Source organism: Leptonychotes weddellii, chromosome 2 (assembly GCF_054177405.1).
Source record: "Leptonychotes weddellii isolate Sample4059 chromosome 2, ASM5417740v2, whole genome shotgun sequence".
NCBI lineage: Eukaryota > Metazoa > Chordata > Mammalia > Carnivora > Phocidae > Leptonychotes > Leptonychotes weddellii.
Window position 1 is genome coordinate 13,391,981 of NC_138370.1, and position 16,148 is coordinate 13,408,128.

A 16,148-nucleotide genomic window follows, 5' to 3' on the forward strand; every position below is an offset into this window, starting at 1 on the left:
TTATTTTTCTATGTCCCAGCCTTGATTTCAATCAAAATGTTTAATGAATTATGCAAAACAAAATGTTTAAAGTGTTGGGAAGTAGAATAATTCCTTGGGAATTTAAAGTTTTATACTTGAAAGTTAATGAGAAGGAGAAAGAAATCCCTAAATACCACCCATGAAAAGAACACAACATATTATAATCCAATAGAAAATTAAGGAGAACTTCATACTGTGAGTAAAGAAAGTAGAATAGCCTCTTCTAATTAACCAGATCAGGAAGCAAAGTCCCTTTCAGACTACATGTTGAGAAAGATAACGACCTTTAGCTAACAGCTCAAGTCAGACAGTTGATCTGGCACAAAATCATCCTAAACCTAATAAAATAAACTTGAGGACTCCTCATAACCAATGACATTTTCATTCAAACTAATAAACCAACTAACCTACGGACCATAATTAAAATTCTTTAATCTCTCTCTTTCTATATTAAAAAACCCCAAGACTTTTATAGAATTTTGTCAACTTAATTACCATGTGTTGATGAAATAGACCATTTTGGGATCTGTCTATCCACATATATTTGTATATACTACTTATACCTATATATAATCCATGTAAAAGATGCATCTATAAAAATAAAATCAAGCTTTAGAAAAAAAATCAAGCTTCGGAAAAATTTTCAAAAAGCAGATAAATGTGTATATATATACAGGTATATATCATATGGGATTTTAAGATACTAATGTTTTCTCCTTCAGTATTTTAATTTGAGAATAAAATTATCAAAATCAAGCATCAAACCTTTGTGCTCGCACCCCTCAGAAAAAGAAATTATATTGACTTGACATGGCACGCACACTTAGAAACATAACATATACATTTATGCTTTGCAATAGATACGATGTTCTAGCCTAATGCCTAACGTCACATATTGATGATTTTACTTCAGGCTCCCAAATATTATACCAATATGCTGGAATGTCTTCTTACCTTATTGGAACTTAAGCTGTGGATTCTATCACTAGAATAGCTGTGGGGGGTTGGAGGGTCAGGGTAATCCTCAGCACCTTTGGTTGTATTCTTCCTCACAACTTCCACATAGGAAACAGGGAAGATGCCTTGTCTGCTGGTTCCTGGAATTTTACCTTCATACCAGTTTTGATCAACTCTTTTCAGAAGAATAACTCTATCTCCCTGTGAGGAATATTAGGAAAATGCGTTATAAATAGAGACGTAATAACAACAACAACAAAAAGTGTAATTGTCAACGTTGTCTAATAAACAATAGTTTTCCATTTGGGAAAAGTTTGAAACCTCCAGTTGTTGTTGTTGTTTGTTTTTGTCAGGAAAACACAAATAAAGTCTCTGAGCTCACACTCGAATTACAGATTATCAACATATATGCAATTTCATCATTCAATCATGACATTAGAATCTCCCCTAGGGATGCCTGGCTAATGGGAACGGGCTTTCACGTGTTCGCACTGGTACCGTGTGAAATGACTTGCATCAGTTACTTCAAAAAGCAGAATGGTTTACCAGGGAAAAGCTCACTGACAGTAGCGTTATCCTATCACTGATGGATTCAAGGGAATGACCTTCTGTAGGAAGAGCTTCAGAAAAGGGCAACTCGGCACGCTGTGCTTGTGTGTCTGAAACCGGTTGCCGAAATCAGCCTCCGGAAGGGATGAAGTTGAACGTCACACTGCGTATCCTCTCCATCTACATGCGGCCAAGGAGCAGCAAAGAGTAAGGCTAGCAGGACAGGGCAGAGATAGTCCCCTCCATAATCCCCAGCTGTGGCCAGGGCCACCTCCACCTGCTCTGCATCCTGATGCTGTAGCAACACTGTCCATTCTAACTGGCTGGCAGCCACGCCACAGTGGTCATTAAACATATTTACAGAACCCCTGGCTTTAGCAATAATAGAACTTTCTACGGTCACCATTCCTGCTACCGGCAGCGATCAGGCCAATGCCACAAAACCCAGCTTAAATTTCAACTCGAAACCACGTGTGGCCCTGAAATAAATAGGGCAAACTGTGGTTTAAATGGCAGCATCCGCATCCAGCAGGTGGTACGGAAGTCTGGGCTGCTGATGGGGCCCCGGAGGGGGACAGAGTCAAAGCTGCAGTGCAGTAGGGAGGCCTCCTGCAGGGGGCACTCGAGGTGCCAGTCTTCCTAGAGCCTGTCCCACACCGCCTCCGTGCAGAACATACTGAAGAAAAGGAAATCTCCCTACTCTTAAAATCTGTACTGATTTTCTCGGTAACACACTACTGTTGCTAGGCTGTTGCTGGAGCTATAAATCGCATCGGCAGAAGCTTCTCTTTTACTAGGAAACAGTAGCTGGTTTGGTTCATGGAAAGCTGTGTTGCAGCTTGGAGGGTGGACAAGAATCGGTTGATGATGCAGAACCAGGGCAAAGAAGGGAGGACGAGATGAGGTTCTGCCAGGATAAGAACAGTGGGACTTCCCTTCCTTGCTCCCGGCTGAGGACTTGCCCGGTATATGTTCGAGAACCACCCAGCGTGTGACTCTCTAGCCCGTGCTCTGTGCAGACCTGTGGTTGCCTCAAACAAATGAACATGATGGCTTAGCACAGAATGACAATTGTTCATTTGCTCTTTCTTCACTGTGTAAAGTTGCAAGTCAAAAGGAGCTCTTTCTGATATACTGGAATTGGATAGGTTGCTAGTGAAATTTGGGTCGGTCATGAGGCCCAGAGGGGGCTGATCAAGGGAACAGCACTGCACAAAGGACTCCTCAAAAAGGCTCTGGAGTGAGAAGTACCTGCATTACGTGAGGACTATTCGTTGATTCCAAGATAAAATTAAATGTTGGAACATTATTATTTTTTTAAATTTGAATAATAAGGCAGCAGGACAACAAAATTTTGAGGTGCATGAAAGTGCTTTTCCTTTTGATGTTTCCATATGTAGAGCTGCAGGAGATCCAGCTCGAGGCGCCCCTAGGAGAGGATCTGGAGCCTGCCATGCTAAGCCTGGGAGGCAATGTCTCTCAGAAGCTTTGTGTCCCGTAGGGCACACGGGAGCGGTGGGTAACAGCGCCTCGGGGCGGCCCTGATAGAGTCCTTTGTAGCACATGGGGAAAACACAAAAATTGTCTAAGAAAAAGGTAACCTATTTTACTTTTGAAAATATATAGCCTTTCAAAATGCACTGTTGAAGAAAACAGCCAGGATACCTTTCTCAGCGATAGCTCCACATTTGTGTCAGCATTGAAATTATATTTGGCTATAGCTTCTCCGATTTCTCCAGGCTGGGCTGGGGGAGGTGGTCTTGCAGGCTGTGCTTTTTCAGGAGGTATGAGTTTCTATGAGAGAAAAGAGTTATTTATTCTTGATCTGTGGTGACTTGGGAAGCAACAATCACGGAAGAGGGAAAGGAAAGGACTTACCTCGACGTAGGAGATTGGAAAAATGCCCACTCTCCCGTGGTGCTCTCCCTCATACCAATTTTGATCTATTTTCCTGAGGATGTAGACAGTATCTCCTTTCTTAAATGACAGCTCCCTGGAAGAGACACGTTTCAGTGGGTCTTTCCCTGATGTAGAGCAATTACTCTTAAGATCAACACTCTCACTTGATTTGCATTTGGCTGAGAAATATACTGTCCACATTAAATAATCTTTTTCGAGCCCAGTTACATAAGGATTTTCCTTGCAAACTCTTAGGATTCACTGATCACCTTGTAACGTCAGAAGTGATTTCAAAAAAGACCAAGTATAAACATCACATTTGATATAAATCACGGGCAGATGCATATGAAATTTAAAGGCAGGGGCGTGTGATTGCTGTGTAATCATGAGTTTACAGTGGAGGAGTGATGAATCTGCACTGATTTTGTTTATCCTGAAGCTGGTTAGCTAGTTGGCCAGATATTTGACTTCTCCTTCTGTCTCCTTTTGATGTGCTAACGCTTACAATAAGGAAAATAAATATTTAGCTTTAGCACAGAAGAGCTATCACCAGAAAAATTGTTATTTATGGGTCCTTGAAGCTGGTTGTCAGGAATTTAAGTGGAATGCCTTGATGAGGAATGTATTTTGTGTAAAGAAAAAGATCTTTTATTCTTCAGTGAAGCAGAGATAAACATGTTTTAGGTGTAAAGACATGCACCAATTGTTTGTTGCCTTCTTTACACCTTTTAAAAAAAAGATTTATTTATTTGAGAGAGAGAGTGAGCGTGCACATGAGTAGGGGGAGAGGGGCAGAGAAGCAGACTCCCCACTGAGCACAGAGCCTGGATGTGGGGCTCAATCCCAGGGCCCTGAGATTATCAACTGACTGAGCCACCCAGGTACCCCTAGACCTTTTTTCTTTTTTTAAAGATTTTATTTATTTGAGAGAGAGAGAACACAAGCAGGGGGAGAGGCAGTGGGAGAGGGAGAAGCAAGCTCTCCGCCGAGCAGGGAGCCCGATGCGGGACTCGATCCCAGGACCCTGGGACCATGACCTGAGCCGAAGGCAGATGCTTAACTGACTGAGTCACCCAGGCACCCCTTGTTTTTAAAAAATAAAAATACTTTTGAGACACTAACTATGCTTTTCCATCTGGGCTATTTCAAAGAAGAAGCTTATTTACCTGCTTCTCTCCTAAGCAGGTAAATGTGGGTATGTAATTTCAAGTTCTAAAGACATTCCTTATTTTGGCTAATTCATGCCTACCTGCTCATCCTCCCTGCGTCTGTTTTTCATGGCTTCGTTATCCAGGGAATTGTATCTGTTTGTTGTTTTGCCTCCATAATTATGTTTTGTTGGAGGACACTCATTTCCTATCTTTTCCCAAGAGCCCCACTTTCCTAGACATCTGCCTTCCCACTCTTGAATCTTCTGCATCGTTTCATTCAGAATCTGGATTTGGGTCGTTTATTTGTGCCGAATAGATAATGAAGAGACAGGTGGATATCAGATGTAGAATATTTCTCATTGATTAAAAGAATTAATTGGAAAAAAAGCTGTTGCATATTAAAAGAATGATCGAGCAATTAGAAGTACTAAAATAGTCACATTGAAAGTGCATTAAATTTCCAGTAACCCACAAGACAAAGGAGACTCACAGAGCCTTACATTCAAATACAGTACACTTCCCTCTTGAAGTGCCTGATGTAGAAAACAAAAAGCAAAATATTTAATGCTTACAGTCCAACAGCTTTATTAGTACCAGGTGTGTTTGGTTTCTGGAAAGGAGACTAGGAAGCTTAGCTTTTTGTTTTTAAATGTCAATTAGAGAAAACTTTCTTTTCAATATGAAAAGAAATCTTTTCTATTTTTAAAGGCTTGTATTTAAAATTTTGAGAGCTTCTAGATAAAGGACAGAGATCTCGCTTATCAGTTTTCAAAATTGTGTCCCTCTCATCTCAGACCTAGATTTTTTGAGCCCCATTATGGTAAAGCTTGTTTCCTCCCTCCCCTAAACCTTTTGAATAGTGGTCATTGATAACCTTTGGCAATGGTGACATTTTATCTCTTCTTCCTTTTTAACGATTGAGACATCACATTGGGTGAGTTACTGAGCTGTATTTTTGTAAATTAAACTTTTTGCAGTAGGTAAAGAAAAATAGCTTTTAAAACAGAATGACTACATCAAAAACCAATGATGTAATGTATGGTGATTAACATAACATAATAAAATAAAATTAAAAAAACAGATATTTATTTAAAACAGATACATCTATCTGTCTCTTGATGTTAGGCACGAAAAGCACTCACATCTAGCTCTTAATTAAGAGCACTTCTAGGACATTCAGTGCTTCTGGGTGTGTGAGCCTTTTAAAGCTTTGTGAGTCATCCATAACCTAGACTTTTGTGTCAAATAGGGTAACTACACCGGGGGCTGCTCTTTACGTTTCCTGAGGACGGAACGAGAGGAATATGATTAAGCTGCAATCAGACCAGTTTACTTATGGTATGTGGGAAACATTTTTTTTTTTTTTTACAAAAAATATGGGATAGCTTCCATGGGTGATTATTGGATCGACTTCTCTGAAGGTTTATGCAATTAGATTTTGTGGGTCTAGAAAGATTTTCGTGAAAGGTGGGGGTGGTGCTGACAACCATTCAGAAAGGCTTTGCCATTTACAAGCCTTGAACCTTTGCTAACTCAGAGCTTTTGCAATGAGGACATGGCCTTGGAGGATGGCATAAGCCTCGGCACTTGGAGCAAACAAAACTCAGCAACACAATTAACACCCCAAACACTTTCCTTAGCACTGCACATCATCTTTCTCCCAAAGCTTGTTTTTTACTAAGCTTTCTTAAAAAGCTGTGGGCCCTGGGTGGATACCTTTCCTGTGTTATATGCCCTGTCATTCCCCAGGGTTTCATACATTTAAAAAAGCTTTTGATTGCTTGTCACAAAGAAGAAATGACATTTACATGTTCTATATCATTATTTTGTAAAATCGGCATGCATCATACAAATCGTCACACCATATCCAAAGAGCAGTAATAGGGACTAGAGTATAGTAGAAACAAAGCAGATGTTATTTATCTCATCCAAAAAAAAAAAGAAAAAAAAAAGATGGGTAAGCTTTTCTTCAGGATTTTTTTAAACACTAGATTTAAGCCATCTTAATTTCTAAGTAGCATTTTCCTATTTAGTTCATTCACCATCTCAGCAGTATTACCAAATTCTGAGTGATTTTATTTTTGTATGTCTTATGGCAGAGACAGTTTCTAGAACTATTAATTGATTAATATAATATTAGTTAATATACATTTTTATGAACAAAATTTTTTGTTATTATATATGTTCAGTCTAAACAACACGGGATAATTTAATGCCAATATACAATGATTTCAATATCTTGAATTCTAACGGAGTTCAAAGTTTCTTAAATCAGGTCTATGCACATGGGCCACGACAAATCTGGAAGACTCCCTCCTATTTAAGCCTCTTTATGTGCTTAGTACTAGCCTTTCTTAACCACATGCCCACCTGATGAACAAGTTCCTAAGTACAAAAGGTAAAAAAAAAAAAAAATACTGCAACATAGGAATATGAAAACACCAACATCAAAAGACCATAGGAGAGAATTTTGCTCAGAATCTCAAAGTTAAAGTGTTAAGACATGGAGCTTTGACTATGGGAATCTTTGTACACAGTTCTACTCTTCTACCCCACAAACTGCCCTGAATTTAGTTGGATAGATAAATGTTATTAAATTCTCTCAGTTAGTGTTAATTACTCCCCAGCACTTTACTTTTATTTCATTCTTGACATGAAAATTCTAGAAACAAAGATTCTTAATATCACTTTGTTTTCCTATCCCTTTGAACTCATGGTGCTCTAACATGTTTAATGTCATTTAAAACTCAGTGTTTCTCAACTAAACTTCAAATGAAAATAAAATTAACCCTATCGCAGTTAATTGTGAAGGAAACACTAATTACAGCCAATTACTGAATTGGGACTTAGACCTTATTTATAATACACCTCACTGCAATATTTACCTCTTAAATATTACTGAAGTGTTTAAAGCCACCCTAAGATGTATAATGAACACTTATCTTACTTACTTAGATGTCTGAGCCTTAAAATCATAAACAGCTTTTGCAGGCAATTTCTGAAAGGGAAGGTAAACAATTAGCACTAACTTACAATTTGGATTTTTTTTTTCAAGAAAGCAATTTCACGTGAATTAAAGGGAAATGAAAGCACAAAGACTGATGAAACATATAACTTAAATCCTCTGCAATTTATAAATCAACCAATTAGTCCTTCATTTAGGTATTTAAGTGGTAACAGGATGTAGTAGATGACTTTTTCATCATAACCACTGGATATCATATTTCGTCTTAGAAACTAAGGAACATGAATGCTGGAATAGGCTTCTGCCGAGGGTTCTGTCCCAGGTATAAATCCGGCTTTTCCTGGGATAACTGCAGAAGGTTAGTTGCTCTAGGTTCTATGTATTGACATAACTCCTTCAGACTCGTAATAAAAAGACTGGGAAAAGTCATGAAGGAAACCATCATCCCTTTTACTAAATAATTATCAACATAGTAGCAAAGAAATATTAGCCCAGTTATCACTGGGAGGCTAGTTAGTGGCCCAGAGCATAGGTTTGGTCATCTTGCATTCCTTGGAGGGCTCAGGAACTCTTTAGCACATAGCAAACCCGTCTTGTCGTCATGATAAGATGTGACACACACTCTCCTTCAATCACCTGCACCCCACAGCTAGCCACCCCAGCTCTTCCTTCTCCACTTCCCAGTAATCCCCTCACCCCACTCTCTTTCCTCGTGATTCTGTGAACTTTAGGCAACCTGGAACATTCCTGACTTCTTTGCAGGTCCCACAGGTTCGAGACTATAGGAGACACCTGTAGTGATTCTCCTGAAATGGCTACCAGTCCAAGACTAGCTTTCAGCTGCGGTCAAACAGCTCCAAGGTAGCACGCACCAGAGCTCCAGCCCTGAGCTGGAGCCGTGGACAAAGAGCTAGTTGGTAGGCGGTTCCTAGGAGCAGTGATTTTTCAGAGATGTTCTCCAATAAAAGCAGGCCAGCAAAAATCATTTATGTTGAATTTGTATGGATTTGCTACACAGATGACCCAGGGCTCTCCCCTACATCAGTGGGGAAATTTGCACAGGGAAATCTCCTTCCTCCGTGGGGCAACCCAGCTCAAGAGTTTGGCAGAACACCCTTGTTAATTCATGGGTATCAGGTCGAGACTCAGAGAGGCCTCGCTGCTGAAACTGGGCTGCAGCTGGGGGAGATGTGCAGCTAGGGTCGGAGTGCATCCTGCTTGGAGTCCTTTGCTCAGGCTCCAGGGAAACTTTCTAGTTTCTCTCTTGTCATTTTTATGTTCTTAATCTGGGTTCTTTACTGGTTTGGGACATCACTTTGGCTGACAAGTGCTTTGCCAAATACGCTGCAGAAAAAAGACTCAAGTAGCGCTAAACACACTACCTCTTTTTCCGGAGTTCCTCTTCTTTCCCGCGGTGCACTTCTCCCCAGGTCAGTCATGGCGGAAGCGTAACTTCTAGGGGACTCGTGGTCTGCGGGAGAGGACGGGGTCAGAGTGAGTATCCACTTAGTTAAAAGCTGACCCTTTTAGCCATTTTCCCTGGTGGCAACTATTTTCTCCTTCAGATTTAGAGAGACACCACAATGGAAGACATGGGTAATAAAACTCAAAGGTCATTACAAAGTTGCGAGAGAAGACACAAAGCCAGCACATTTCAAAAGGGAAAAATATCTCGAGGTGGCAGAAGTGTTCTAGTCACAAATATAATTGTTACATTGTTGGTGTAATTATGCTGCAGCATCCGGTGTAGACCATTCATAGTCGCGGGCATTTCTCATCTCAAAGATTTAATACTTTCTAATTCCTTTTGCCTCCGATTTGTAATTACACTATAGGGCCTAGAGAAGATGGACAATTTGAAAATAGCAACAGTTTACAAGAACTAAAACATTTTGTGGAACAATTTGAGAATGCAGTAATGAAAAAGAGAAAAAAAAAAGAAAGTATGGTGATGGCAGAACATGGGTGTGTCCATCCCCCGACCCCTTCTTGCTGCTCCCTCTTCATTAGTGAGTCTTAAGACGTCATTTGAAGGCTTAAAAGGCCTCTATCTTTTGCCTTCCCTTTTGCTCAGCTACCTTATCAGAAAGTATATATTTATTCCAAGAAACAAAGGGATTAAAAATTCTCTAAACAGAAAGTGTCATATTGTTTGCCAAACTGCTTATGAAACATTGAATTGTTTCTGTTCACCTTAAAACAAAGTATAAATAATTATATTACAAAATTATGATTACAAGTATCTCTTAATGGTCTCATACTTTACACATTTATACATGGAAATGTAACTAGAGGCTAAAAATATCCCAGTAATCTCTGTTACAGAATTCTACCAGTGTAACTGGGTCAAAATTAGTAGATTCTTTCTTTTAGCCTTTAATAAAGCTAGTTATACTGGTTAACAAGAAGCATTAAAAAGAAAATAAATACAGCTATAAAGGAATTTAAAATGCCAATTCATAAAAAGAAAACATTGTTTAAAGATTTTGACTGCTTTGACTATAAGGAAGAATTGTCTACTTAACAGAAGGTGGGATATCAGTTATGCGACAACATATAAGGATAAATATCTATCAGTTGTGAATTCCAAAGTCTTTAGGTTTAGTAAGGTAGCATGGCCACAGATATTTCAGGTAAAACTTAATCAGTTATTTTTAAGAATGAGAGAGGATTATGTGCCATATATTTTCCATTTTAAATACATATACTTTTATGATCATAGGGCTCTCATACTGGTCATTAACTTGTAAATTACTTCTGCTAATCCTTGGAATATAACCTATTTTTCAATTGGGCTAAACAAAGTTGGAAAGTAAATATTTTATTTTATTTAAATGCATTTCAAAGCCCTCTCAAATCATGTTTCAACAATGCACTCTGTGCATAAAATTTAGAAGGGATTATTATTATTATTGATTTACTTAATTGAAACACTGGAATTGTCCAATATTGAAAAACTGGAAAAGGTAGCTAATTAATTAAAAACTTAAACTATGACATGTCTCAATCAGTAAAAATTTCAAATTGTAGGCATTGATTTAAAAAATTCTAATTTGTTATTTTTGAAGCGTGCTGTGTAGTATAAATGGAAGCAAAGATAAATACTAATAAGCAAATGTGTGCAATGGCAGCTAACGGCTGAGCCACATATATTACATTAATATGAAATTTGAATTGTCTTTTTTTTTTTTGCCTATAGAAATTATATCCTATACTACAAATTCTGAATTATTAGGAGCTTGAATCTCTTTTTTCCTACCTACTTCCTAAATGACTTGGGTCAAATCTCTTGTCTTCCCTGGGTCTCAACTGTAAAACAGTGCTTATAATCACACCTATCACCTGGTTCAGGCCAGTGTTAATTAGGTAATGAGTGTAAAGCACTTTGCATAGAAGTCCCGTGCATAGAAGACTTTGCTAATCCAAATTTCAGCATGGAATATTCTTTCTGGCTTCTTAGAATTTACATAGTAAACAGACGTACTTTAAGAATTAACAAAAAGAATTGTATAAAGATTGTATGAAAATGTCAAAACACCCAAAAAAAACCGTCAAGAAAGTCCCCTGCATTTGAACTGTTATTTGTCCTTGTGTTGCCACTTCAAAGTGATAGTCCATCTATGAAAATGGGCTTGGGAGTCACTTTTAACCTACATGGTCTAATTAACATGTCGATAGAGGATTCTTTCAGTGGAAATAGAAAATAAATAAAGATATGGAAAGGCAGAGAAAATGAAATACACTGAGTGATGGAGATGAGACTTCTGTATATATAGCTTAAAGATACATTCACAAAAATTTTATTCCACTGTGTCCTTTAAATGAAGAAAGTCGTTAAACAAATCCTATTCTTTTTTCATTGTCCATCAATGACTCATTACATACTTCAGTTTTGCTTCCTGAGTGTTTTGATGTAGTGTCTTTATATTGCATGTAAGCAAGTTATTTATTGAGTGAATATAACTTTATGAAGTTAATATAAAATCAAGGAAAAAGCTATTTGTTAAGTTACTGGTTTTGATTCACTTTACAACAAAAAAAGAGTTGTCAGTTTCTTAAGGATACTGATACTCAATCATGGTCTCTGTCTCGGAATCCTTTTAAAGTGGTAAAATAGGTTTAATTTGTTGTTTTGATGTAAGTAGTTTCAGCCCTAACATTAAGCTACAAGATGGATTTCCCTTTTGATTTTGAATGAGTAAATTTTTGTGAATTAGTGGTCACTTTAAGCCACACATCCAGCCTGAATATCACATGGGCAAATGAGACTATTCAGTAAGACATGTTTGCACAACAAGCATTTGCTTCAAAACACAGAATGATGCCGAGTGGTCTCATGGCTTAGGAATGATGAGATGTAGGAATGGAAGGTGAAAGTGCTGGATGGTGGGTGTCTGAACCACAAGGAAAAAGAAAGAGAAGTTCATCCACCTTGGAGACTCCGTGCACTCTCGTGGTCTTGGTGGTGGTAATTGTTGTTGGTGGTGTCCAAGTCTTGGAAAGAGGCACTGTGAGGCATTCTCCCACAATCGTTCTGGTACAATGGGCAATGATTAGCACCATCTTGAGGCAGTGGGTGCAAAGGCTGGTGCATGGGACTCCTTCTGAGAGCTTTAAGGGATGAGTTCCTTTCGGGAATATCTGGCAGAAGTTCACTGATAAGACGGTGCAGGATACTGTTGTCTGGCAAACTTCCCCTTCTCTTTTCAGCTTTAATTTGGTCACAAATGTCTTTAAGGGCAGAGTCCAGAGCCTCAAATACAGACGCTTTACATTTTGCCTTTTCAGTCTGTTTTTTGGGAGTTGAATTTTTTTTCCTCCGGAAAGGCACGGGACTGACCAGAAATGCAAGTTTAGAAAGGCCAGGGTCCATTTCTTGTCTTCTGGGCTCTTCAGCGTTTTCATGTTTAGCTCTTTCGTGTTTGAGCATTGTGGTAAATCGAGTGTAGGAGGCTGGGCATCTGCCTTTGCAGGAGCTGATGAGGTGCCGGTGATGGTGGTGATGGTGGCTGGATCCATAAAAACTTTCAGAGGATGTGAAAGAAAAGTGATCAAAGTCACTCTCACTGCAAAAGGATGATCCTTCTACATGAATGTAATCGCTGTGGTCAGACACAACTCCGTCTTGGTCACTATCAGAAAACTCCATATGCGTTCTTGGTTGCTCATCACTGGTGACTTCAATATGAATTGGCACCAGGGTTTTAGGCTTGTAGCTTCGTTGTACATGAGAAGGGTGTCTACTCTGGTTTTCTTCCTCCAGCAAAGACTCAATGGAAAATCGCCTCTTGGGACATAAACCATTTTGTTGAGGTTCTAGGGCTATGGGAGATAACATTTCATCTCCTAAATTGGGCATGGATTTTGACTTTTGAATCAACTTTTCAAATTCAGAAATGCGGGTGGGGACCATGTCCCTGGGCACCTCCTCCGTGGAGGACTGGCTCCATCCATGGAGCAGGCCCTTGTGTTGCTGCTCCTTCTCATACTGCATTATTCTCGACTTGACGGAGCAAATCACCTCTGAATTCATCAAGTCCTTGCGGTTAATGCGGTGCATTTTCTTGTACAGTTTTAGGAAGCCTGGAGCGTCATGGGCTGACCTGTGCCGGAGCCTTGACCTGCCATTACTGCGGCCCTCCTGGATGTAGGGGGAAGCCCACGTTATAGGGCAGCTCTCCTTGGAATCCTCTTCACATAACAGAGAACCCATACTCTCTGACTTGGTTTTGGGGTCAGGAAAGCTATCACAGTCGTCATTTAGGAGATCGTCACAACTACGGGATTTGATTTTGGGGGAAACCGTTTCCTCGGTGCTGCTCCAGACCTCTGCATTTTGTCGGGCCATTTGCCAGCCATTCTTGAAAGTAATGGCCCTCTGTGAGTCACGAGGGACATCCAAATGCTGTCTGTAAGCGTTACAGTAATCTAACTCATTGGAGGGGTTGCCGTTGAACCCTGAGTAACCGTAAAGGGACGGACATATATCATCCCCACCTTTTAATCCAGGGCAGCGTGGTGGAAGAGAGACATTTGGAGAAGTTAAAAGGTTCACAAAGAGGAGAGCATGTCACTTAGCATCAGACAGCACAGCAAAGAGAATGCAGTTAGTATGGTTTGGTCTAGACACCGATTGTTACACATGTAGCTTCAACTCTAGAGAAAAAAGCCTGATTCTAAAGCAAGGTAATACTTTTTCAATGAAGGTAGCTTTGCAGATATTAGAGTTAACAAAACCATGTATAAAAAATAATTAATGTCGCTAATCTACCTATTTTGATTGTGTTTACACATCTTTTGGCAAAACCTGGTGTGCCAGAAGCACAACAGTATCTCGAAAGCTAATCAATAGCATGACCTGATAGTCATTTAAGGGTTGAACAATTAAGGCCAAAAGTGATATCGATTTAATTAACTTAATAGGGTCAGGATTTGAGTCTCATTTGATTTATAATGACAGAGAGGTAAAGAGTAATTTATAAACTTGCATTTAAATACCACTCCCATAACTGTAGCAAATAATTTTTCATGGGCATTAGATACAAAAAGCAGTAAGACAAAGTATTTTCGAAAATTGCAAAACCAAGATGTCGTGCGCTATTGTTGCCAATATTTTTCCAAGAAAAAAATTAAGTGGAGCCTCTTTAGATAAATGAATTTACCTCTTTAATTGCTCCACTTCCAACCTCTTATGAGGCAGGTTCTTATAAGGATAATTGGATATAATATAAAACTCCCATCAGAGGTAAATGCATCTTGCTTTTTTCCAGGGAGGTTGTTTTTTTTTTAAAAATAACTTGCAATTTGATAATAGCTAAAACTGACCTCAATTTGGAATGTGTTTGGAAAGACTCTTTATTTTTGCTCTGCTGAGTTCACTAATAAATAAAAGGCCGAAGTACATCTAATGGGAAATTTCCTTCTTAGAAGGGAACCCCATGAGGAAAATACCCGTATCGAGAGTTGCTGTCTTACAATCTTACCCACCTTTTTCCAAAGTAGATAAGCATATTAAGTAGATATGTAATATTTGGGAAAGGAAGTTGACTTAACACTCCCTAGGATAAAAACAATTATCTAAATTAATCAGAAACCTTTTAACTTTTGGGTGCTATCCAAGTGTAATGAATCAATGGTATTTCATGACTTATTATCTTAAGGCATTCATTTGCATAAATGAGTAGAATCTGATCAAAGTATCTCTGTGAATTTGATGAAAGGTGTCATAAAAGGGGCTCACTCCTTAAACCAGCTACTGCTTAACTTTAATCACCACATGGCAACACTTTTAGTGCTTACATTTGATATGTGTAGCTGAATCTGTGCTATATTATGGAAACTTCTGTTAGAGCTCAGGTTCTTCACACCTTTCAAATTCCTTTGGTGTTTTGTTTCAACCCCAGGAGACTGGGGGAGATTGTGGGGACCCAAATGTGGTATGGCCTCAGGTACCTGCAGATGCCGGTTCAAGCCTCAGTCTCCGTCTTGGGAATGTTCTGGTTAACACAGCAATAATGCACTGAGCAGTCTTTCAGAGACCTGAAGGAGAGACTTGCCCTCTCTGAGCATAGCTCATCGAATTTCCGGAGAGGAGACAGGCCATGTGGAAAAATAGCTTGGCGATATCTAAAATTTCTAAGTATGGCTTGAAACCAGTTAGTTCTTACTAGTGGAATGTTCTGAATCAAACACCGTGTACCATGCAGAACACAGACATTCTATTGTCTATATGAATGTTCACCAAAATATAGAACAGATGACTAAAGAAATAACTTCAGTAGGTCAGACACATTTTTATCTAGAACTAAATAATTTAAAAAAAACCCAAATCAAAGTGTTTTAGGCAATAATGTTCTTTGTTGCTACTTCTAATTCTTATTCTATAAATGTGATTAACTTTGCTAGTTGTAGTAACATTAGAACATTTTTGACAATATGCAAATATTCATAAATGTAATCTTTTAATAGCCTGACAGTAAGTTAGATACTTTGAATTTGTTCAAGAAAAACCCACAAATGATATATTTGGAGGAAAAAAGCATGAATATGCTAAATGATAGAGTCCATCGAGCCACTCAAATGGCTCACCAACCCGACCTAGTGTGTGTAAAAAAAGATAAGTTAGAGTTCTCAGACTATATTGTATTCAAGACACTGTATTTAAATGCTAGCTCTCTCTGGATGGTTATCCTGGACCAGCTCTCACATGGTACCCTAGTTTAAAATTAAGCTCATAAATTGCTTGCATGTCAATCTATTATTGCTCACCTTTTGCTCTTGAGGGGGAAGAAGGAGAAGAACTGATGAAAGATTTTGTCAGGGTGCCACTTGATCCTGGGAGGTCCACTTGCCCTGGGCTAGTCCTGCTCGCACTTGGATCCAAGCCCCTGGGCTGCCCCACCGCAGGCTCGCTCTTCCTCCTTTTCCTAAAGTCACTGGCCATGCTTGCAGAACTAAAAGAAGGGATCAGCGTCCGTTAGGCTGGTGTTGGAGGAGGTTTACCCGTGACTCAGAATGACTGATGGAAGGTGCTGGGGACAGCACGACCACTCTTCCCTCTCTTCCCCCAAACTGCAGTGTTAAGAATTCATTCCTTGCTATTAAAC

The 16,148-nt window shown here is 39.2% G+C and overlaps 1 protein-coding gene across 4 annotated transcripts in view; it reads right to left on the bottom strand.

The window, feature by feature from the left end:
* Positions 1-16,148, bottom strand: part of SORBS2 (sorbin and SH3 domain containing 2) — a 162,607-nt gene that overhangs the window by 22,482 nt on the left and 123,977 nt on the right. For 3 of the 4 annotated variants that reach the window (XM_081807642.1, XM_081807656.1, XM_081807649.1), the window contains 6 exons: positions 15,811-15,995; positions 8,925-9,013; positions 7,529-7,575; positions 3,406-3,520; positions 3,193-3,321; positions 976-1,179 (listed from right to left, as the gene is read on the bottom strand). In XM_081807642.1, coding sequence (XP_081663768.1) covers positions 976-1,179; positions 3,193-3,321; positions 3,406-3,520; positions 7,529-7,575; positions 8,925-9,013; positions 15,811-15,995 — 769 coding nt within the window. Of the gene's footprint in view, positions 1-975; positions 1,180-3,192; positions 3,322-3,405; positions 3,521-7,528; positions 7,576-8,924; positions 9,014-11,973; positions 13,540-15,810; positions 15,996-16,148 lie in introns of all 4 variants that reach the window. The other variant, XM_081807635.1, reaches the window with a different exon arrangement.